At 39.0% G+C, this 26,080-nt stretch overlaps 1 protein-coding gene across 3 annotated transcripts in view; it reads right to left on the reverse strand.

The window, feature by feature from the left end:
- Positions 1-26,080, reverse strand: part of Exoc6b (exocyst complex component 6B) — a 451,773-nt gene that overhangs the window by 159,569 nt on the left and 266,124 nt on the right. For all 3 annotated transcript variants that reach the window (XM_006506729.3, XM_006506728.3, NM_177077.2), the window contains one exon: positions 13,187-13,328. In XM_006506729.3, the coding sequence (XP_006506792.1) occupies positions 13,187-13,328 (142 nt within the window). The remainder of the gene's footprint in view (positions 1-13,186; positions 13,329-26,080) is intronic.

Below are 26,080 nucleotides of genomic sequence, written 5' to 3' on the forward strand. Positions count from 1 at the left end.
AAACAAAACAGGGAGAGATAGACTTGAGGCCCCAGGCACTGGGTTGGCCTGAAGGGCATGGTGGGTGGGGATGGGACCATCCTCTTGGAGACAAAGATAAAAATAAGAAAAACAAAACAAAAAACGAAACAAAACAAAAACCAAAGAAACAACACAGGCAAATGATATACTGATCTAACCAGCGATCCTACTATTCCTACTTCTTCTGACCAGGAGAGCAGTAGAAAATAGTAGCAAAATCCAGGTTACGCACTACTATGAAACATTATGGGCAGTACTCCAAAAGTTCTACACAATGATTTATGTGTGGAAATTTCACTTTTCTAAGTAAAAAACTTAGTGATGATATTTTCTTAATATTGTATAACTTCTAATCTAAGAATATAAAAAAGAAAATCCCAAGGTAGTTTACTACACACAGGGAGATAGAGATAGGTGATAGATAGATAGATAGATAGATAGATAGATAGATAGATAGATAGATAGAGGCAGGCAGACAGACAGACTTACAGACAGACAGAGAGACACACAGAGAGAAACCATTTAAGGGACACCAGAGGGGAACCTGATGATGCAATGACACAGCAGACCTGAAAGGAGATCATTAAATGCTGAGACCTAGAACAGTAGAAAGGCAGGAAAATATTTCCTTTTAAAAATCTCTTACAAATTCTACACCCACTATCTTACACATGCATACATTGCTGCAAAACGCGGTATTGGTCCCCTGAAAAGCCACAGACAGATTGTAACATTACTAGAGCATTTGCCTGGTAAACCTAGGTCTTAAGTTAGTTTCCTAGTTCCAAAGACAAAATAAAAAACAACAAATGAAACAAAATAAAACAACCAAACACACACACACACACACACACACACACACACACACACACACAGTTTCTATAATTAAAGTGATATTTTTTAAAAAGATCTGGTATTTAATATGTTCTCCCATTATAAAACAGCCCAATTAAAATAAGTAATGGTTGGTATTAGCCCTAACAACATCGTGTGAAGCCAAAGAAAACACACACAGCATAAACTGCCACATAATCCCAGGGAGACAATAAGAACAGGGACACACCAGACATTCTTGGGGGAGTGGTCTGCTCCACACAAGACAATTCTGGCCTGAGGAAGAAGTTACACATGGCTTGGTGGAAGGCTACAAGCGCCAAGCAGAGACAGCTTCAGCAAACAGGAAGTCTGACCAGGAGTCCCTGGGCTCTCTCGCGACCAGGCAGGCATCCTGGCTAAGATGGCTCAGATGCGCTACTGTTCAATGGCATTTTAGTGAAAACTCTTGGCTGCTTTCCAGCTACATTTATAACATTTTTAAGTAATTACTTTTAATTTATTTAAAAAATAGTGGAAAGTATTGAGAAATTGATTATCATTATATAATCTCCAAAATATAAGCCAATGTGCTTTAGCCAATGCAGGACCACATGATAGGAAAGTGGCCACAAACGTAATGTGCCTGCTATCTCTTTTTTGAAATGGCATGTTGTAAACTGTCTAATATCTGACATGTTCAAAGTATAAACAGTCTCAAATTTGAGAAAAACTGAGGACTGAAAACTGAGAGTGCTTAGCTAAGAGATGCAAAGAATAAAAGAAGTAACATCAAGACCAGAATGACAACCTTTTAAAATTCTGCCCATCTTTCTTCAGACCATAAAGCAGGAAGATGGCTGCCTGGCACCTCTCAGTGGCCTAAGTGACTCTGCACTGCCACTATCTGTCTTCCTCTTGAAGCCTTTCATGAAAACAAGAAGAAAATATCTAAACAATTTCACAGAGGAACCAGCAACTACCTTCAGAGATGAGATGATGACACAGAGGCCCAATAGCCAGCCAAACATGCAGGTCCGTGGAGAGCCCACACATAAAAAACTTACTGGGGAAATTAAGACCTTTCACGCTCCGGCCCTTTGTACTCCTTCATCACTAATATCCCACAAGCAATCCAAGGTAACATCTGCCACCAGAAAAGGTACTTTGTCTATGCTGGCCCATCTTTGGAAGGCAGCAGCATGCTTGACAGTGACATATGATGAGGTTAGAGCAGGACAATCCATCTCCATTTTCTTGACAGGATGGCACCTCAGGCCATGCTGAGGGAGAACAGGCCGCCTGCCCCCACTGCTCAGGTTGCCAGCATCTACGATCAAGTGGCTGGGTGTCTGGCAGTGGACTCAGAGAAACAAAGACGGCCTTATCTCCTGGAATTCAAGGAACTTCATCCCAAAACCAAAATAAGTGCTGAGTGGGCACTACTCAGTGACCCATGTCTGAGCCGGGCCTTGCCAGAGGGCACGGGGTCCATCACCCACAGTCAAAGAGAAATGACATAGCCATTTTAAAGGCAAGAAGGCCTTCTATTTGGGCTCACATGGCTAAGAAAGATAAACCATAAAAGTACTGCAGGAGCAAGCCATAAAGGCAAACAAAGGCTTCCAGCAGGACCTCATGAGGCAGGTGGGAGCCAAACAGCCCAGGTTTCCAAAGAAGTGCTTGCAGCAGCTGATTAAAAATTACACAGCTAAGAAAACTGATGTCAGTATTAGAACCATTTTCACTCTATTGTGCATTTCCACTGCACTTACATTAAAAGTTCTGATTTTGACATAAAACAGCCAATGTAAAACCACAACACAGGGAGTGACAGAGAACCTGAACTGATACAGGTTGTATATAAACACCATCGCCAGCCTCATGGTTTGCTCCACTTTTTAAGTTTCTGCACATGTACTAATTAAAGTGAGAATTAGAAATAATACAGAATAAACCGAGGAAGGGGGGGGGAACAAATGATAAAAATCAAAACAAAGACCAGCTATAAACCTTCCTAGTAGGGAGTGAGTGAAGCAGAATTGTAAAGCACAGACATAAAATACTTTCCTGATTCCATTAACCAGTCAATCAACCAGAGACAAAATTTATTAACCATGGAGCTTTTCTTATGGAGAAGTTATTGTCTTCATCATGTTAAAGCAATAACAACTAATTACCCTTAGATCTTCACATGTGCAGCACATAGCAAATTAGAAAAACAAGTTTATCTCTCTGCATACAAACTTGAAGATCATCGTCAATCTTCTGACCTTCATATTTCTCTGATGGAAGAGGGCAGAAAGAGAATGTGCATTTCTGAATTATAATTTGCATGGTGATGCTGAGGATAGCAGCTAACGGGATTGGAATTAATGGTACTGAAACACACTGGATATCCCAGCAGGCTACTGCACAGATTTTGCATCTCCAAGCTCTTTCTTTAATAGAAGGGGCCTCTCTTAACTATTACTAACCTGGTAAATGAGGGTTAAATATGAACTGGGTGTAAATTTTAGCCACTTGGCTCTTTGCAAACCTTACTCTATTTTAATAGGTGAAGAAGGAAAGACACTTCAGCAGTGATTTCCAAAGCAGCTTCTGGAGGAAGGGTGAAAGCAGACTGTGTCTAGAAGCAACTGCTCATCGCACGAAGTGACGCTGTCAGCTAGAGGAAATGAGCATTTCCAAGATTTACTTAATTTCACAGAAAGCAAACTTCATATTTTTAAATCTGTTTCTCTCCATGCATGTACTGAACCCTAAGTGTCCTAAGAAAATCAGCTCTGTAGTGTCATCTGAGATTCAGGACTGCTTAACCAACATGTCTTTATGTCAATTCTGATCTCACCCACAACACAGACACCTCCACCAGGGTATAAAGTACAGCCATGTTGATGATTTGACTGCTCTGACCCATCATTATCCAAAGACAAACAATATAAAGCAAATTTTCCCTTCTTAAAAAATTACATGTAAGGTTTCTCATGAGGAAAGGAAAAAACAAACAAAAAATTCTGACCTTGTGCCACTGGCCACTGAACTTAAAACTGTTCCAGGATCACTGGAAGCTGGCTTTCTAACTCTATTCTTAGATGGATGTCTCCTACAGGGTAGGGCATCACGTGTATCTATACCAAAATTTTATCAACATATTAAATATTTAGTAATTAGAAATATTTATGTACATGATCTACAAAATACTTCACACCCCTCATCTTACCTAATACTTACATTTCTTTGCAGAAATTTTTAAAAATCCACATAATTTTCCCTCATAATAAATCTATCTTGGAAATAATCTAATGTGAATTTCCCATCCTGTAAAAGTAGAGCCCAAAGTCCAAACATAAGTGATGGATACCCAAGACCACATAGCTAGTTGGTAGCAAAACTGAATCGAATGGGTTTCAGCCCAGGCCTCTCAGTGAGGATGAAGGCAGGAACAATGTGAAGGCTACCTTCTAGAATGGGAATCACTCAGTCACTCTCACAAAGGATCACTTTGGGTCTAGAGGAATGAGTATGACCTACCTACTGAACTGCACACCTAAGAATCAAAGACAATCTGTTCTGTATGGCCGAATTCTAATTCTCAAGCACAGTGTAGCTGGCATATTGAGAACTGCCTGTTAAGAGAAAGGTGGCCTTTTAACCCACAAGGGAGAGTGTCAGGGCATGGGCACTAAAAGTACCACCCACCAACTTATAGAACTTGGTATTCAAGCCATGTCCTCCTTGTCCCTCTCTTCACATCACATAATGTTGGGGTGAACAGGGACTACTTATCTCTGTTCACCTCCAATCTTGCAGCAGGAAGAAGTGAGCTAGAAAGTGTAGTTGTTACCTGTATCAGTTTTAGCAAATTCAACAATCAGTTATCCTTCAAGTACTAAGTATCAGGCACTATACTAGGTACAAAAGAGCCAGGATGGAGAGGACAAACAGGATCCTTAGCTTACATAATGTACAGCCTGCTATTTTCCTGACCTCTATGAAATTTATATGGTAAAGCATACACTCCTCTAATCTGGAACTGCCCCAAATTCAAGTGGGCTCCTTGCTGTGCAGCTCCCTACTGTGTGCCTGCATATTCACTGAGACTAAGCCATAGAGCAAAAGCATGAAGCTGAGGGTTTAGTCCTTAGGCATGGGATCAATGACCCCACCAATGGACCAGAGAACACTGGGGAGGCTCTTCCTAGCCATGCTGGAAGCAGAATCAAACCTTTTGGCATCTTGATCTTGACCTTCAATGCTCAGGAATCTTATACACATTATTGTGCTTTATACACTATTCAGGTCTTTTGGCATCACAGCACAGTGACTAATAACACTTATTAATAAGTATATCTAATAATACATCAAAGACATTGTGATTGGGGAATGAGGTACCAAACAAAAGAGAAAGTAGAGTATCTGAAGTTGGCTAGTAGTGATGGCAGACAAAGCTGCCGCTGAACACTAAGTTGTGAAATGTGGTAGCCAAGCTCACACCCCAAAGTATTATCTTGGGTCACATGGGAACACATTTCCATGGAGGAAGGAAAACTGGAGGACTGAAATTATGTTGCTGTCTATGGATTGCAAACGGCAGAGGAATGTGAGTCATGTGGTTGCTTTTAATATTACAGGACAGCTTATAATCAAAACAGTAAATCTTGGCTCTTTCTAGAAATGTCTACACTAGCTGAGCAGTGGTGGCGCACGCCTTTAATCCCAGCACTTGGGAGGCAGAGGTAGAGGCAGAAGGATTTTTGAGTTCGAGGCCAGCCTGGTCTATAGAGTGAGTTCCAGAACAGCCAGGCTAGGCTATACAGAGAAACCCTGTCTCAAAAAAACCAAAAAGAAATGTCTACATGAAGAAACTAAAGAGAATTATGACAGCAACATCTAAGGAGCCCCATGATGGCCTGCAGCTAACTAGCAGAGTAAGCTAAAACCCAAGAGCATGAAGTGAAGAACCGAGCTTGAGCTACCTTTACAAACTTGCCATGTTCTCTTGACCAATGCACAGGGACTGAGCTACCATGGCTTCTTGAACTTTTGGCCTCCCCAACAAGGTTTTTTTTGCCTTGTGTTGTCCTTGCCAGAGAAGAGAAGCACTGTTCTTCTTTACTGTCTCTTAGACATTTTATCCTGTGACCAGGATCCAAACTGAAGTGCTTTGGGATAATAAGCAAAGTAAGAAAGAATATATCTTGAAGGAAATATGTGTTGTCTTGGGAACCAGAGCAGAAAACAGGGGAAACTGGGTACTTATGCATTCTGCATGACTTAACATCATTTTGATTGACAACTTAATTACTGTAGAACATCCAACTGTACAGGCTTGATGCGTGGTACAAGCTAATAGTCACTTTCCTTGTTTGCTTGGTTGACTGAGGCAGATTTGGCCCTAGATCTGGCACAGCTGTGATTTAAGGAACTCTCTTCACAACATTCATGCTTTCCCTGCATCTGCTAGGTTCTCCGAGGTTCTCTCTCTCCACTTCCTCACATTAGGAATATACAAGTTAGGTCATAAATAAGTCAAGCTCAGACACTCTTGGGAAGAGTGACTGAAGAGAAACAAGCCACGGGTAGCTATATACATGTAGTGGAGAAAACTTAAAATGGGCACAGTTACAGCAGTCAGCACATATTTGGGCTAAGTGCCTGAAGTTCAGAAGGATCTCTCTACAAAGGACCCATGATCCCTAACATCCAGTAGAATGACCAGAAATAAGCAGGCTCATTAAAGTCTGCCTAACTAGCACACAGTGACTATTTCACTTGAGACAAAGACTTGTACACATTAATTTAGTGGATACATAAGAAGAGATGAAAATAGGTAAAACTTTGTAGGAGCTCCTGGTGACTGATACTGCAACCAAATGAATTGTTTAGGAAGTTAGAAAGAAATTTCATCTTTCCATTAGAGTGCAGAAATGACAAGTAGTTTTCTGTTGTTCTTATATCACAAGAGGTTCACTGAGATCTTAAATTTGTTTAAATGTTGCCTTTTGAGGTTAGGAAGAGTCTCCACACTGACACCCTGGATTGCAGATTAAGGATTATTAGTGTAAGAGTGATGATGTGGAAGACTATGGGACCTTGTGTTTTTTCAGCAGTAAGCCAAAGCCAAGCTTAGCCAGGCATCGAAAATCAAAATAACAAAGCAAAACAAACAAGCACACTAAGATAATTCACAGTAATGTATTGATTTTGTTAACTTCTTGTTCAGATAATCATATGGAAAAGTTTATGGGAAATAGTGGGTTACAGTAAAATGATAGTTATGTAACATACATTTGGTTTCATTATTTGGTGTTTTTGATGTTTTAAATCATTAAATAATTTAGGAAATTGAATACACAACAGAAAAATGGAAAATAAAATATATAGACATATAGATAAGGAAATGATCATTGTAAAAGAGAAAAACCAAATCACTTCAATAGTTTTACATCCATCCACTTGACTTTGTATGAGAACATACAGGAATTTTTTATTTCCAGGATACTGCTTAGGGAGGTTAAATAAGCTATTGGTTCAGACCCAAATCCCCTCCACTAGGAGTTAAAATAGCCTTTGGACTACTTTCAACTTCTTGGAACATCAAAGTTCCTCCTGGAAACACAAATCTAATCAATTAACCATCGTCTCTGAAGTCTACAACATCTGCTCTCAGCCAGTGTCCAGCACAGTACTTTGCAGAGCTGGAGCTCCACATACATTTTGTTGAATAAATGGACAGGTTACTGAATTAACTTCTAACACCACATCTCAGATCACAGTGCTGGAGACTGTTGTGGCTCTCTGTTGGAGCACTGATAAGGAAAGCCATGAAGCCTTGCAGGAAACAGTGAGTTTCTGGGAATGGGAGGAGGCTTGAGATCTGATAGCCTGGCCTGACATCCATCTATCCCTCTGCTTCCTACTTCTGACACAATGTGGCCAGAAGCCTTACACTCGTGCTGCCATACCTTCCCCTACTATGGACTATATCACGTCAAACTGTAAGTCAAAATAAGCCTTTCCTCTACTTAGTTGCTTCGTATCAGGTATTTGATGAGCTCAAAATGGAAAGTAACTAATACAGAAATGCAAGATGAAATCTGTACACATTAGAAAAACCCGGAAGTCACTATTAAAATCTAAAACTACAGAAATAAAATAATATTATTTTAATTAATAAAATATTATATATAATATATCTTAAATTTTAAAAAAAAGTACAGTCATGCATTCTTAATAACTCTACATTGCAGGTACTTGGTTGGATGGCCTGCCAGTATGAATCACTTCAGTATCACACCTTTCAGAGGTTGACAACCTCGGCAGTGGTTACTACTTTAAGGAAACAGTGAAGCTACTGGGTGATTTCTTACAAAGCCATCAAGCTGGGAACCATCAAGATAGTCATCAGTTATGGATCATAACTTCCAGAACAACCCAAGAAGTTTTGAAGACAATTACCAAGAAGCATAAGGTAATTTTTATATTAAACTAAATAGCAACTTCACATTTATATGAGTCTCAAACTCTAGATAACATTCACACCATCTGCAGAAGACTTTCCAAATGACAGGATCTAGGCTTACTGCTACTCCTGATCTGAAGATGATAACTGAGGTAACACAGCATTTACCATCCAGTGAAATAAGCCCCTTCATGTATTAGTTTATTTAACCCTAGCTTCATCCCTATAATATTAGGCATTATTCTCATTTTATAAATAAGATTGTAAAGCACTAAACAATTTGCCAGTGTGCAATCTAAAAGAAAGAGATAAAGTGTATCTATTTTGTCAAGCTTACTAAGATAACACTATCCTAGCAGAGTATCTCAGCTCATACTAGCATGACCAACTACTCTCTGTGCTCTGGATCTACGAAAATGGCAGCACAGGCCTTAAGAGTCCTTCAGTGCACACTCACATTCCATCATGTCCACATTTTCTTTCAGAACTTAGACACTTCCTCCAAAGATTCACAGACAAAAAGCAGAAACTATCTCTCACATAAACCAGTGGGTAGGAAGATGTAAGTGCTAATTAACTTGTCACTGGGCTGCTTTTATACGCCTCTGTCTAACTATTTGAATTTTATGTATCAATTCTTTAAGATTTTTTTATAGACCATTGAGCATCCAAAGTAAAAAATGAAGGGGGTGGTATAGGGAAAGGCACAGAATAGAATTTCTTTTTAACTGAAATAAATGTCCATGGAAAGTTTTCTTGACAGATAAATTACTGCCAGTCAGAAATGAAATGTTAAATCCTCAGTCAGTGAAGCTCAGGGGCTCTTCAATATATAGAAGAGACTTTCATGACGGATGCTGGGTTTATTAGTAGGGTGTCAGACCATGCAATGGTTAGTCTCCAGGTAAGTGCTGATACTAAGTTTCAGTAAAACTGTCAGGCCCTTCAATAGTGTCTTGGTTACTTTCCTATTGGTGTGGTAAGACAATATAACCAACGTAACTTATAGAAGAAAGAACTTACTTGGGACTTTCAGTTTCCAAAGGTTAACTAGAGTCCATGAACATGATGGCTAAAAATATGGCAGGCAGGCAGGCAGGCATGGTGCTGGGCCAGTGTCTGACTGTTTATATCTTGATCCTCAATCACCAGGTAGGGAGGGCTAAATGGGAATGGCATGGGGTTTTGAAACTTCTAAACTCACCCCAAGACACATACTTCCTCCAACAATGCCATACCTCCTAATCATTCCCAAACAGTTCCACCAAATGGGGACCAAATATTCAACCATCAGCCTATGGTGATAATTCTCATTCAAACACTCACAAGAAGTCAAGTTGAATGTTGATGCTAGTTTTATTAGCAGGACAGTCAGGTCCTGCACTTCAATTAACTCTGAAGCTACTCCAATATGACATGGCCTTCCTGCCAAAATACTGGCTCTTGAGAACTGGAAACTTCTTGGACATAGTTAACACACCAGTGTGCTCCCACCTCTTAAGAGGATGATCTCTGCATTCTTACTCTTAATGGAGAATTGCCCCTACACTGAGGAGTTGGCTCACCTGAAGATACCACAAAATGTCTTTAATTCATCTAAATACAAACTACTTGAGGATAAGGTTCTAAATGTGACATTTTTTTCACTCTGCACTATTCTTGCCGGAACATTTCTCCTCTTCCCAGTCTTACACTCCACTGTTTCTCCCTCCATCTGCTGTGCCTCGTAGCTCTATGGAAACACAATGACAGAGTCCATCAATCACTGCCTATCACTCATCATGCCTTCCCTCCCTGTGAAACTGACAGAGGTCTAACTTAAGCCTCTTCCCTCTTTTCCTCCTAACACAAAGAACCCTCCCTCTTTCTTCAACTCAAGAGGATGGCTTTGTTCTTGGCTTCAGTAATCAATTATGATTAATCTAGCCAGTGGGTATGCTTCTATCCTTCTAGCAAATAACTGGTTAAGACATGAATTAGGTGAATGAATTTTGGCCAATTAGAAAAACATCTCCTAGGTACCTTCTAGGAAGAGTTTTTTACTACTGAGTATTAGCATACTTGTATGAAATCTTCAGAATTATACCTGTTTCTGAAATGTAAGAAAGTAATGGTTTTACTTTTAAGAGATTGTATGATACACACACACACACACACACAAACACACACACATTCATGTGTAAGTGTAGTCACATGTGTACCAGGGTGTATATGTGGAGGTCAAAGGACAACTTCAGGTGTCAGTTCTCACTTTCTAATGCTTTTTGAGATGGGGTCTCCTGACCACTGCATATGCCAAAGTAACCGGTTCCCAGATTCTGAGGGTTCTCCTGTTTCTGATTTCAATTTTGCTGTAGGAGACCTGGAATTACAGATCCATGGTGCTGTGCCTGGCTTTTACTTTGGTTGCAAGGGTTCAAATTGGGTCCTCATACTTGCATGGTAAATACTTTATCCACTAAACCATCTCTGAGTTTTCAAGACCCATGGCCATGCCTCCTCCTGGACTGGATTAGTTTGTATGTTTTCAACTTAGCAAGACAACCACACTTGTGTAGGTGCCCTTTCTTTTATTGCTTCACAGAATGACCTGGAATCTGTCTGTCCTTAGTAAGTTCTTATAGATCTTTCTCTGAGGATGACAGTTCTTCAGGAACTGTCTCTTTTCTAGTTTCTCACTCCATTCTCTAGATGTCTGTTTTGTCTAGCTTCTTTTTAATAACATTGGAATGAGTGTTCTTCTGCCCATTAATCTATGGTGTATATAGTAGCAGACTCATATAAATATCTCTCCAAGATTTTTAGAGGTAATTTTTTTCATTATACAAATGATACATATATCTTTATTACAAAAAATGTTTAGGGAATCTAAAGCACATAAAGTAATTAAAGGCTTGAGAGATGGGGCTAGCTTAGTACTACAGCACTTGCCTACCATAGGCAAGACACTGGGTTCCAAATCACCACTTGAGGAAATATAATCAATAGTCAAGGATTTTAACCTTCATTTAAACAAAACAAAACAAAACAGTGGTGGAAATTCAAGTCACTAGACAGAAAAACAAAATAAAACAGAGTAGATGCTGAAAATCACAAATGTCTCACTGGATACTTGGTGATGTACTGTTGTGACCAAAACATCTGACTCAACCAATTTAAGGGAGATATAATTTATCTGAGGTTTCCATTTCCATCCTGCCTATTGGGAAACGCATGGTAGCATTCACAACAACAGAAGCATGTGGAGAGACTCCTCAGCTCAGAGGAGACCAGAATGCAGAACAATACTGAAATCAACAGTCACCCTAAAATCTTTAAAGCCTGCCCCTAGTGATCTACAAGCATCAAGTTCAGTGCCTCAAAGGATAGCATCACCATCTGAGGAAGAATAAAACGAGTTTGTGGTGGACATTTCAGATTAAAGCCATAAAAAGCACAAATTACATGTTTATTGAAAGGAATTTCCCAAGTGGAGAAAAGAGCAAGCACGATTAGACACAATAATTTGTGTAGGTCCAGTTGCACCTACTGTTTCCAACAAGCAGGAGAGAAAGCCTTCCACTCTCTAGCAGGTTGGACTCAGCCCTTCAAAGGGATTTGCTTTGGAATTGCGCTTAGGGGGCTGAGATAAAAGGCTGCTACAGACTGTATGAATGAGCACCTCTTGACTGTATACGACCAATTCCATGTGACTTACATGTAATTTTAATCTTTTAAATTAAAATACCAAACAAGGTGAAATTTAAAATCTCAGGAATTCAGTAAATAATGATAAAGATGCAAAGCATTAAAAAATGTAGCTCGGAACCAGAGGGAAAAATTAACCAAGGAATAATGCTGAAAAACATGTAGACATAGGAACTATTTGAATAGCAATTATTAAAATGTTCTATATGTCAAAGGAGATAAGTAACCTGCTCAGTAAGGTCAATGACCTTAGAAGAGAAAGCCTTGCTGCTTCTTTGTTAGACCAGCATACGACACTCTAAATCTTATCCTTAAACTTCAGATAACGGGATCTGCCAGTCCTCTTCAAGAAGCTTCTCTTATACAGCAAATGGAGACCATCGCAGACAACCATAACTGCATATAATGATCAACAGATCATGGCAGCACAGCCAAAAGGGATACACCTATAATACTGTTTATACATCTCTGCCTCAGGGAACATGGAGGAGAAGGAGCAGAAGGATAGCCAGAGGCAGAATACCAAGGGGTCTGCTGTGAAATTTTCTCCTAGAGATAGCTAAACAAGGCAAAAACAATGGTAATATCAAATGGCCACATTAAGAAGGAATGGGGAACAACTCATGGAATCACACTTCTATATAGTGAACTACAGGCCACAGTGATTGTTGGGAGAAGAATTAGCCTCTCCTAGGGGTGAGCTCCCTTATTGGCCAGTACAGTATGGGAAGCTCTGAAACCATATAAATACCACCAACAAAAATATACACACAGCAGATTGTATTTATACACACACACACACACACACACACACACATTTGTGTGTGTGTGTGTGTGTGTGTGTGTGTGTGTGTATATATATATATATATATATATATATATACAATAATTTAAAAAGAGGCTATCAACTTGTAAGTTGCAGGTGTCATTGGAGGGGTTGAATGGAAGGCAAATGGGAGGGGCTGGAGGAAGAAAAGGAAAGGGAAAGGAGATATAATTATATATCAATTAAAACATATTTTTAAACATCAATATAAAAATAAAAATAAAATGTCCTGCAAGATAAATTTCCCATCCAGATATTTTCTGATTCTATGAGGAACACTGATTCAACAGGCCTAAAAGTGTTCAGTGTTTCTTTCACATCAAAGACAATGCAAGTTTATAAAACAAATAAGCAAAGATGGTTCACAGACTTACGTTCACATTCTCTGACATCCAGGTTGAACTGCTGCAATGCTCCCAAAGTGAGCTGCCGTACTTCCGCTTCTAGCAAAAGTTGCATCAAGGATGTGGCTAAATGCTTGCAAGCTGACATACATGCTGTCTGAGCCACCTTTCCCTGAAATACAAACATGTAAACCAGAAAGTTGATGGGTTAAAACCAAATGCTACCTAAATCTATTTATTATTTGTTTATTTTATGTATTTACAACAGAATCACACTATCCCAGGATGGCTTCAGACTTGCTATATAGCCACGAGTAGCCTTCATCTTACTGTCTCAACCTCCAAAATGTGGATGTTGTAGGTGGGCACTACCATGCCTAAGTTATGTGGTACTGGGGTCAACCTGAGGTGTATGCTAAGCAAGCACTGTACCTTGTGGACATCCCTAGATATGAGTTTAAATAACTTATTCTATTTTTCAACTAGGATTTCTTTAAGGTTCTCTATCATGATACTTTCACATCTTATAGCCTTGAAAGAATACATAGGTTAACAGCAATTACATTAAATACTGGTTTAATCCTACCAGTTATGGTAATTAAAACAGTAAGCTATATTCACAAAGCTCGACTATGGAGCTAAGAGGCATATTATTTTAAAATTAACAGTAGAGATATAATATTCCAAAATGTTAAGTAAACTGAGAAAGAATATTAAGAGGAAATAAATATGAAAAAATTAAGATTTTTATAAATTTTAGCAATAGTCTCTAGATACAAACCAGTACTTATTGCTCTATGACATGTCAGTAAACTCAAAGCAAAAAAAGACCTCTGAAATGTCATTATAAATGTGGATTTTGTTTTATTACAAAACATTGAGATTTATAAATATATTCTAAACTAATTTAAAAATAGATTTTAAATTAATATTTAGCTATCTTTATAAAAACATCCAAAGCACTTATATATTCACTAATATTAAAAACACAGTTTATGCTCCTGGATGACATCACTAGTTACTGTCCTACTTTGCATCAAAAGTGGCCATTATTAGTATTAGTTTACTCTTTTGTACACTATAAACTCTGTTCTGTGGGGCTGGGGTATGGCTGAGTGATAGACCACTTGTCTAATGGCGTTTGAGGCCTTGGGATCCATGTCCAGCACCACAATGAGAAAAAAGAAAAAGAAAAAGAAAAAAAAGAAAAGAAAAGACAAGTGCAGGAGCAGAAACATCGGGCTTCCTCTGTGTGCCAACCTTGGCCATCCCTACACCATACTTCCTAGTTATGGGTCCAGTCAAAGCTGTCATGGAATGTGATTCTATTGGACTATACGTTTAAGTTCTCTCCTTAAACAGGAAGTTATCACCTCTCCTTTTTCACAGCACATGAGTATGAAGGCTGGAATCATCTCTGATACAGAAGCACCTTAGGCCCAGGCTTAACTTAGGCCCTAACTTGCTACTACTCTTTAGGTGTTTTTACTGAAGGTTTTGAGGAAAGTTGAGTCTGAAGACCTCGCCTCTTTGTGAATCCTGGTAAGTGCTTATCTTCTGCACGTTGGCTGCTTTGTGTCTACTTATATTATTTTTTTGCCTGATCTCATATATTCCAATTCACATGTGAAAAAAATGAGGCATAGCTTGCCAGGAATCTCTGTGCTCACTTCTCACTCTATTGCTCAAGATGGCATCTTCAACACTAAACCACTTTCATGAACACAGCAGTCACTTTGTTCTAATCTCTAGCCACGGTCTTCCTAGGCCAACAGCAGTGCCATTCTTCCAGGTTCTCCAGCAGGAGATTGTAGGGTTCTAATTACCTAATTTCTCTGGGATCACCACCCTGCACTCTTGGCTGTCTAACAGAAAGCATTCAGTCCAGAACACAAGGTCTAGGCTGGTACTAGTTACATCATCATGGCTAACAACAAGCAACTTTTTTTCTGTGTTATATTTATGCTAAGTATATATTGATAACTATGTAGGGATAACCTTGTTTTTATTCTAAAATTTCTAAAATTTCAGCTGCTGTCCTCCAGTCCTATCACATCTATAAGAAATCTACTATTATTCTTACTATCCACTCAATGTGACTTTGTTCTTTACCAGGTTTTAAAACACAGGGATTCATGTAGACTAGGCTGACCTCAAACTAGCTATGAAGCTGAGGAGTGGTCTTGAACTCTTGATCTTCATGTCTCTATTGTCTAAATATTGGGATCAAAGGCATGTAATATACCACACTTTAGGCAGTGCCAGAAATGAACCCAGGGCTTGATGCATATTAGGTGACCATTCTACCAACTGAGCTACATCCCAACTCCATTAAGATTTCTTTTTCTCTACATTTAACATCAGCAACCTCACTACTATTTACCTAAAAAAACAGGTCTTTCAATGCACTACACATGTCTCAAGGAGCTGGCAGAATCATCTCTACCACAGAGGCACTTTGAGTACCACCTTCCTTGAGTGATGCTTTTGTACTGCCATCTCTCTTTCCTCTCCTGGGACACTGAGAGCAGACAGGCCCATGCAGACTGGGTCAGTTGCATGTTGGGTTTTTTCTTTGATGCACTCAATAGAAACCATAGTTGAAATCTTGTTCTTCCTAAGGAATTGTGATAGCAGTGACAATGGCTATGCACAGATAGAGGACATCAAGAGCCAATAGCATGCTATGCTGAACTGGTGTTCAATGTGTTACATGAATTGTCAACTCCTGTTGTTCACTTTGGATAAGTTTGTTAGGAAGTTCTCATCGGGTGAAAAAAACACATCTTAGATTTTTCAACTATTCTCTACAAATTTCCTTTTTCTCTCTGTGAGTTTGGGGATGGGAGGGAGGAGACCCTTTCTGTTTCTTTTTCTTCCTACTCTTTCTGGTTCAAACAAGACCTTGTGATATGTCAAGGTTAGCTCAAATCTGAATTCCCACTTCTGACTACCAAGTAGCACTACCACACTCAGCTAATCTGGGAGCTTTCCACGGATTTGATCTTGGGATTACTCATCCTGAACTCAGTTTTGAGTCCATTGTTTAATGTACTTAATGTACCTTTTAAACCCCCTATAATAAAACCAGTTGCAGCAGTGTACATCTGGAATTGTAACACTCAAATGGGAGAAGTCCAGGGGTTGAAGCCAGTCTGGTATAAAACACCCCCTTCCTCATGCTCAGTCCATATGTGTATTCAATTGTCGATTTTGCTATTTTAGAATAAACAATAAATATTAATCCTACTCAAACATTCCATTCTTTTTTGCTATTTTTCCATTTTCCCTACTATGAAGGGTTGTTATTTTTGTTAGTTTCTTTGCTTTTTGTTTGTTAATGTGAGTCTTTTCAGGACCTATGCCTACTAATTATGTGAGCTTTCACTGGAAGTTAGCTTTTCCTTCTTATTAGCATTTTAGAAAATCTTGGTTTGTACATGTGCTCTGCAGGTGAGATGTTAAACAGTCTCTAGATTAACTTCTCAGCCTCAACAGAGTTTGGAAATTTGTTCTAGCAAGCAGCTAGATAGGTAGATTGTCTTGGTCATTTAGACTTGTTTTTAAACTTTATTACTGTGGATCTATGCTCATCCTGCCTTTAGTCTTAGGGCCTTGTTAATAGTTTCTGTGCATGGCCCTGCTGGCATTTCAGCTAAACAGCATAGTGGTTACCAGCTCTCCAGGGACATAATCCTCTGTGTATCTGTCTGTCAACTTCTGGAATATCTGTCAGTTTTCTGCCTCCAGCAGGGTTTTGCTTCCAAGTCCCCATACTGTCTATCTGCCTGTTGTAGCTTAACAACTAGCCAATGACCAAGAGTAAGTAAATGAAGAGTTTCTTGGACAGTTCTTCCTCTTTTCTCACTTCTTTGGTATTCTGCTTATTTAATCATAAGCCTACTGATATTCCAACACTTTGCCTGAAGTTCATATTTTCTCAAAAAATTTACAATATCTGTAATTAGATGATAAGTCCAACATCAGTGCTACACAGCCAGTACCTTAAAAGAATCATTGTTTTTCTTTTAAAAATGTTCAGTATTTTTTGGTTCTTGTTTGTTTGTTTGTTTTTTAAAGACAGATTCTTACTCAGTAGCCCAAGCTGGCCTCAAATTTCCCCCAAGGTTTCTGCCTCAGCCTTCTGGGCAGTAGGATCGCAGGTGCACAGCATTACACAGGGTCTAACTAGACAGCACTGTCTCCCTACACAGCCCAGACTGGCCGCCAACTGATCAGCCTCTTCCTTCAGTCTCCTGCTTGTTGGCATTACAGCATGTGGCAACACATTTGATTCAGAATCTTTTAAATGGATCAGTTTATATCAAATCAAGGGTGGGAGACAGGTGTGTAGGCGTCATTTAGAGAAAGTCTTCCTAGTTAACACTTTCCTGTTTCTGAGTAGGAAGCAGTCAGTACTTTCCATCACCACTTGGCAAACATTTATGCTTTCATAAAAATACTATGTGTCTTTTAAACTAAAATTGACAATAAAATATGAAAAGTGAACCACTAATGAGTGCACATATATAAACATGTGCTAGAACACTGGCTTTAGCCGTCTTCTCTATTTTACCATGTGCAAACAAGATTACTTTAATGGTCGGGTTAAAAAAAAAAATCAATGCTACTTCCAGCACAGTTCCTCACTTGCACTAAGTGCTCAGCAAGTGCAATACATTTATAATTATTATTCCTGTGGTGCTAAATATAGCACTAGGTATATGTGCTTAAAATGTTTTATGGATTCAAAATATTTTATTGCTCATGTCTTCTACAGGGTCACATGAATTTCTACTTTTAAACCAAGTAATTCTGTCTGTGGGGGAAACAGTGAGAGAGCACTTCCTTCTGAAGCAAATCAGGGGAAGCAAGCAATTAAATGCTAAATTGAGCAGAGTAAACGCTAAGCCCTATCTGATTTTAGAAGAAAGGGTTACAAGGCTAAACTAGTTACAGAAGCTTCCCAGGAGTGGTGGGGAGCTGGGCGAGCCTAAGCACAGTCCCAGCACAGCAAATGGACATCGTCTTCACTGACTCACGAGTCAAAATGAAAGGACCACACAGTATTCTACAAAGAGCAACAATTCCTGCACTCCGGCTCCCACAGAATGAGTCCTCCCAGCAAAACACAAAAACTTCCTTTCTCTCGCCATAACTCCTGTTCAGGTTACAGGGCAATTTCATTCAGCCTGCCCATTAACACAGAAATGTGTTTGAAGGTATTCAGTCTCTGTCCATTTCACCAGATGGCAACCTAGATGTCAACAAATCAGACTCAAATATTAATGAGCAAAAGGTCATGATGAGGTAATCTCCGAGGTTCTACTGGTTCCTGTTCTCTGACCCTATCCAATTCCCCCTGCCCTTTCTTCATGCCTTTTTCTCCATACACTTACAATCATGGGCTCATTTTCAAGACACACCCTCTGGACTGTAATTTCACTTAAAGTGTGTTTTAAGTGGAGGACTCCCAGATGCCAGACAGCAACCCAAGGGTAATCAGCAGATATAAGAGTTCCAAATAAAAGGGAGACCCTCTAAACCCAAATCTGATTTTGAAATTTGATTTTTAACTACTAGGACATGGGAAAGGGGAGGAAAAAGGAAACCCCTCTTTCAAACTTTCCAATAAGCTATTTAATAAAGTGACAAAGCAGAGCATATTAAAATATTAACCAAAGCTTCCAGGAAAACCTGTATAATCCCAATTGTTTATTCAAGACCTTTACAAACCTCATAAAAAATTAAGTGGGTTTGGAAAAAACACACTACAGCCATAGGAGAAAGTTTACAAAATACAATGGTGCCGACGCCTGCCTGTCTGCCAGCCAGTCCCTTTAATTCCAATGCAGACTTATTACTCAGTTCCTAACTGTCAGTCCCTAAGTAAGAGTACTGTCCCTCCCAAACACCTCATTAGCTGCCTTGCCTTCTTGCTTTCTTGAGCTAATGCATCCTGTAGGTGTTCTGCTTCTTATTCTCTGCCAGTAACAAATGCTTCATTTCAGAACACCTAAAACCTTGAGAAGACTCTCACAGGAAACTCGTTTAAAAACCCTTATGTGAATTTAATCAGATTTTTAATTAATTTGGGAGAAAAGTACATGAACAGCATGTCCATTTATGAGAATCAGTAGTAAAATAAGACAGGCCTGAGGAGAAGCTAGACTCTGTCTGGTTCACATCAACCTTGGATCAAATCTTGGCCATTCACTCGCATAACCATAATAGCACTAGTTAATCTGGTTGGACACAGCTTCCTCACAAGTAAACAGGGATAATAATTCCAGTCTTGACTGTGTGTATGAATGAAAACGGAATCCAGAGCTGCTCAGCCTGCAACAGGGGGATGGGACAGCTACTTTGTTACAAGACACTCTTACAACTTAAATAATAATCACCCACAGTTTAAGGAAAATTTAAAGTGAAATTGCTTGAGTTTCCCAGGCAGAATTAAATACTCCACATCTCATTAAAACATAGGTATAGAAAAATACAACATAAAATGTCAGCATGAACTCAGCTCATCAATAATCTTCTGGCACTAAAAAATTCATTCTTGAGTTCATTAGATTATAGGAAACAGAAATGCAAAAATCACACTGTTTGGGAAGAAAAATATTCATAAGTCATTTATATCTCAAATAAACACGTATATTCTCTCCACTCCTCTCATTTCCCCTCTGAATAGCTTGAGGAGGGAGCTATAAAGAGGGGCTCCTTTGGGCCTGGTACAAAGGCTTCAGAACATGTCAAAAGTTAGAGAGTAGAAAGCCAAAAGACTGCCTTGTTCACTAGGAATGTGATACCACACAACTAGGTAAAGTGTAATGAAGCCAACAGCCAATGAAATCAACACTAACCTGCCATCTATCTGGCTAATAGTCTTCAAAGCACCTTTCCTCCAGTACTTCCAAAAGCAGAGACCCAGAAAAGGACAAAAAGCTTCAAAATGAAGACCAACGAAACCAGAGACAAAGCCAGAAGCTCAGTGGAAGAAAGTTTGCCCAGAATTCTGAATATGGAACAAGAGACATGCTTCAAAAAGCACTCTACTATTCATACACAGTTCTGGATGATCCCAATAATCAGAAGCATGGCAGGTCTATATACTTCGCACTTTCTCCTCTTTCATCATAGGATTGTTTCATTGATTTCCATCTACTAGGCTTCTTTCTTATCTAAACATGCAGAGTTGAAAGGTGAAGGGCAAATCAAGCTAAGCATCATTGCCAAGAGATTCTACTTGGAATAAGTCAGTGAAGATCTTACCCATCTGTGGTCAGGGAAGGGGGTGTGCTGGATGACCTTGACCACCAACCTGACCAAATGCAGAAGTACCCAGGAGCTTAACAGTGAAGCTCCTGGTCTGTCTATCACTGCATTTCTGGAGAAGGGAAACTAAAAGGTGACTTCCCGAGAATTTGATTTGCACATCCTATACAGATACAGGCACACACAGCCAAATAGTGGATGGAATTCAAATGGAAGAATAGGAGAATTGTGGGTCCAGAAAAGGATAGAAATTCATAGGCAGACCAAAAGATTTAACTAACCTGGACCCTTGAGGCTCTCAGAGCCTGAACCACCAGTCAAAAAACATACACGGGGTGGACCTAGGCCTTCCCACACATACGTAGCAGATGTGCAGCTTGACTTTCATGTGGGTCCTGAACAACTGGAGCAGGGGCTGTCCCAAAAGCTGTTGCCTGTATATGGCATATGTTCTACTAGCTGGGCGGCCTTGTCTGGCCTTGGTGAGAGAGGAAACAGCTGGGGGTGGTGGATGGGGGATACCCAGCAGAGAAGGAGAGGAGAAGGGGGGAGGATTGTGGGAGGCAGTGAACAAGAGGGGGATAAGTTTACCAACTACCTAAAATAAATGTAGATGCTAGTAACTATTGAGGAAAACACATGAGCTAAGAAAATAACGTTTGAATAAGAGTGTTCTTGATCTAAAATATGAGACCAACACAGGTAAAGTAAATGTGAATAGAAATGGAAAATAAACATTTCCATTAAAACATAATACTTTTGATACGTAGATGAAACTAAGTAGCTAACTGTATCTTGTTGAGATAGCCTTGACCAAAGTCAAAGGCAAACCACAAAGCTAAGTGGTAGAACTTGCACATAAAATCCTGGGTAATAATATAAGAGAAGAAAGAGAATTGTCATATATTAATAAGAAATATCTTCACACCTAACACATGAGTATCACTTCCTATAAGCATTCTAAAATATAACACTCCCAGCTCCAAAGATCATCAAATGAAACAAAACAATCCACTAAATCATGTTTGAAAACACAAGAAGGAATAGATAGCAACAGACCATTACAGAATGCACTAAGACTGACACATCAAGCATAATGGAGAGTGGAATAGAAAAATACGGAAGTGAGGTAAATACACAGATATGCCCTAGATGCTGCCTGATGGTTAGTTAGGATAAACACCCTAGAAATGGCAAAGGCAATATTGTGAAGCCCAAAGGACTCTAACATTAGCATTTCTCCCTTTTAATTAATTAAGCAATGGGTTTCATTATAACATCTTCATACTTCTGTTTCATTGTACTTGAATCAGATATGTGTCCGTCCCTCTCACCATAAGCAGGTGAACAAGAAGATATCCATAGAACTAAACATGAACCTAACAATTTTGACATACCATAAAAGAAGGTTTTTATGTAATCATAGATATGAACAAGGTCAGAACTGTAAATTTACAAAAATTATAGAAAAAAGCTTTACCGGTTGTAGTAAATAGTAAGGAGACATTTCTTATAGTATACATATCCTAATGACTAAATTCAAAATTGATATGTGGAACCTAATAGAATGCCTTCTGTTAATAATGATCTAGCTAAGAAAAATAAAAAGAGGCATAAAGAAGCTAGACTAAATAAGAATATGCCATTAATTTTATAACTCAGCAACAATGACAAACAAAAACCAAAAACCAAAACCAATCCAAGACAAAGACCAAATACCAAAAATATAATACACTTTAAAGTGAGGGGGCATATGACAGAAGACTATAATTAAATGTGGAGAACTCGGTAATGCTCATCACAATCAAGTGTTGAGGAGATTAAAAGAAAACACTCATTTGAAACACCAATGTATAGTCTTGAAATATGCCTTAGACTAAATTACATATGCACATTCACACACAGAGACACAGATACAGGCAGACAGACAGACAGGCAAAATAAAGGCTGGCAAGAACTATCTAGAGTTGCTTCTCTAGTGTGATCTTTCCGGGGATATTTAACACTACAGCACCTTTCAGAAAATCTGTCAATTTCTGAAAATTGAACAAACTTATTTTTGATACAGAATAAAAATAAAAATAAATGGAACCCAGATGTTAGTTATAAGATCACATAGAAAACTATACACCATGACCCCCCAATTTAATGGAATAATGAATATAAAACAGTTAATGTGGTGGGTGCCCATAATCCTGGAAGCTGGGTTTATAAGCAGAGTTCCAGGCCAACATGGGATATCTATGACTCTACCTCAAAATTAATTAAGTAATAAAAGATAGCAAATGAGGAAAATCATTTTAAAGTGTACTAATACACCTAAAACATATTTTGTCAAAGATTCACATCTATATGGACATATAGATGAAAGACCAAAACCAAAGAAACACAACAGGACAGCAGTGTGTGGCACACCTGTGATCCTGGAACTCGGGAGGTCGAGGCAAGAGGATCAGGAGTTCAAGTTAAATCTCAGCCACCCTGTAAGATACAGGCCAGCCTGGATTACATGACACTCAAAAAACAAACAATAAATAAGTCAACAGGGGCAGACGATGTGGCCCATACTTGCCGGGAGGCTACAGCGAGGCAAACAACATTTCCAGAAGTCACTCTTCTAAATTCCAGCAGTCATGGGACAAATAGAGTCAGTAGGCCAGACTCACAGTTTCTACAGACAGTGCATTATTTATAAAGAAATATTTGTAAAAAACTGAAACTGCACCTAATTTCCATGTGTCCAGGAACTTTACACTGAACACAATTTCTTTTTTTTCTTTCTTTCTTTCTTTCTTTTTTTTTTTTTTTTTTTTTGGTTTTCGAGACAGGGTTTCTCTGTCTAGCTCTGGCTGTCCTGGAACTCACTCTGTAGACCAGGCTGGCCTCGAACTCAGACATTCACCTGCCTTTGCCTCCCGAGTGCTGGGATTAAAGGCGTGTACCACCACGCCCAGCTGAACACAATTTCTTAAGCTATGGTCACACTGTATGTATGGCATTGTACTATATTAAGAAATTCTGCCCCATTTTCAACAAATGGTACTGACACAACTGGCAGTTATCATATAGAAGAATGCGAATTGATCTATTCTTATCTCCTTGTACAAAGTTCAAGTCTAAGTGGATCAAGGAACTCCACATAAAACCAGAGACACTAAAACTTATTGAGGAGAAAGTGGGGGAAAACCTCAAAGATATGGGCACAGGGGAATGGCTTGTGCTGTAGGATCAAGAATCTACAAATGGGACCTCATAAAATTGCAAAGCTTCTGTAAGGCAAAAGACACCGTCAATAAGACAAAAAGGCCACTAACAGATTGGGAAAGGATTTTTACCAATCCTAAATCTGATAGGGGACTAATATCCAATATATACAAAGAACTCAAGAAGCTGTACTCCAGAAAATCAAATAATCCTATTAAAAAATGGGGCACAGAGCTAAACAAAGAATTCTCACCTGAGAAATACCTAATGGCTGAGAAGCACCTGAAAAAATGTTCAACATCCTTAATCATCAGGGAAATGCAAATCAAAACAACCTTGAGATTTCACCTCACACCAGTCAGAATGGCTAAGATCAAAAATTCAGATGACAGCAGATGCTGGCGAGGATGTGGAGAAAGAGGAACACTCCTCCATTGTTGGTGGGATTGCAAGCTTGTACAGTCACTCTGGAAATCAGTCTGGATGTTCCTCAGAAATTTGGACATAGTACCACCAGAAGAGCCAGCAATTCCTCTCCTGGACATATACCCAGAAGATGTTCCAACTGGTAATAAGGACACATGCTCTACTATGTTCACAGCAGCCTTATTTATAATAGTCAGAAGCTGGAAAGAACCCAGATGCCCCTCAACAGAGGAATGGATACAGAAAATGTGATACATTTACACAATGGAGTACTACTCAGCTATTAAAAACAATGAATTTATGAAATTCTTAGGCAAATGGATATATGTGGAGGATATCATCCTTAGTGAGGTAACCCAATCACAAAAGAACTCACTGGTAAGTGGGTATTAGCCCAGAAACTTAGAATACCCAAGATATAATTTGCAAAACACATGAAACTCAAGATTAAGAAAGACCAAAGTGTGGATACTTTGTTCCTCCTTAGAACGGGGGACAAAATACCCATGGAAGGAGTTACAGAGACAAAGTTTGAAGCTGAGATGGAAGAAAGGACTATCCAGAGACTGCCCCACCCAGGGATCCATCCCATAATCAGCCACAAAGCCCAGACACTACTGCATATGCCAGCAAGATTTTGCAGACAGGACTCTGATATAGCTGTCTCTTGTGAGGCTATGCCAGTGTCTGGCAAATACAGAAGTGGATGCTCACAGTCAGCTATTGGATGGAACACAGGGCCCTCAATGGAGAGGCTAGAGAAAGTACCCAAGGAGCTGAAGGGGTCTGCAACACTATAGGAGGAACAACAATGTGAACTAACCAGTACCCCCAGAGCTCATGTCTCTAGCTGCATATGCAGCAGAAGATGGCCTAGTTGCCCATCATTGGGAAGAGAGGCCCTTGGTCTTACAAAGATTATATGCCCCAGTACAGGGGAATGCTGGGGCCAGGAAGCGGGAGTGGGTGGTTTGGGGAGCAGGGTGGGGGAGGGTATAGGGGACTTTGGGGATAGCATTTGAAATGTAAATGAAGAAAATATCTAATAAATTTTTTTTAAATAAATAAAAAAAAAAACTCTGCTCCAACCCAATTTAGGTTATACAGCAGCTACGCAAAGTTATATGCAAATAGGAAACCACTTATGGTCAGGTGCTTGAGCCAGAGTCTCATGGCTCTGAGGGGAAAAGGAGCTGGAACCAGTCTCCCATGAATATATAGGTTGGTGGTGTATGTCATAGAACACAGAGTCTCAATTTCATTTCCAGAGACAGGTCACAAGATTCTTGATGGGACGTTTCTAAAATATCATTTTCTTTTTTTGTAATCCCCTAAGATCATAAAATAAGGCTATCCACCTTATCATAATGCTTATACGATACCAGCACTTCAACTTGCCTTTGTGTTTACAGTTAGGATGTATCAAGACCATTTTAGCACAAGCAAGCTACCACATATATAGAAATTTCTGTGTAACTGTAATGAAGTTAAAGTCAAATTAGTATACCACATAGTACAAAGACAATCCTCAAAGGAGGCTACATATAAAGAAAATCACACCACCATCATGAAATTCAGTATAAGATCCATGCTAGATATAGCAATTTAGTTAGCAAAACAATCATACTGAAACTATTATGCCAATGTTGCTTATTTCAATTTTATTGGCTATAAATGTTTACATTTGTTATAGTTTTATAATTATATGAGTATATACTTACTATATATATAATTTATATTATTATATGAAATATATGTTTTATAATGTATTTGTGCCTACTTCATATTTATACATAGATGGGTAGTACCACTTAAAATACAAAGTTTAATTGAAATTCTATCTTGGGACATGTGACACACCGAGCTGATCTAAAACACAGAAATTATGAATTAGATACATTATTTTAAATACATACATCCACACACAAACATAATAAAAGCATGTTCAAAAGAAAGGCACTCTTTGGTTTGTAGAAATGAGCAAGAAACTAAAAGCCAAAGAAATCACTGCCTAAA

This window comes from Mus musculus, chromosome 6, assembly GCF_000001635.26.
Source record: "Mus musculus strain C57BL/6J chromosome 6, GRCm38.p6 C57BL/6J".
Taxonomy (NCBI): Eukaryota; Metazoa; Chordata; class Mammalia; order Rodentia; family Muridae; genus Mus; species Mus musculus.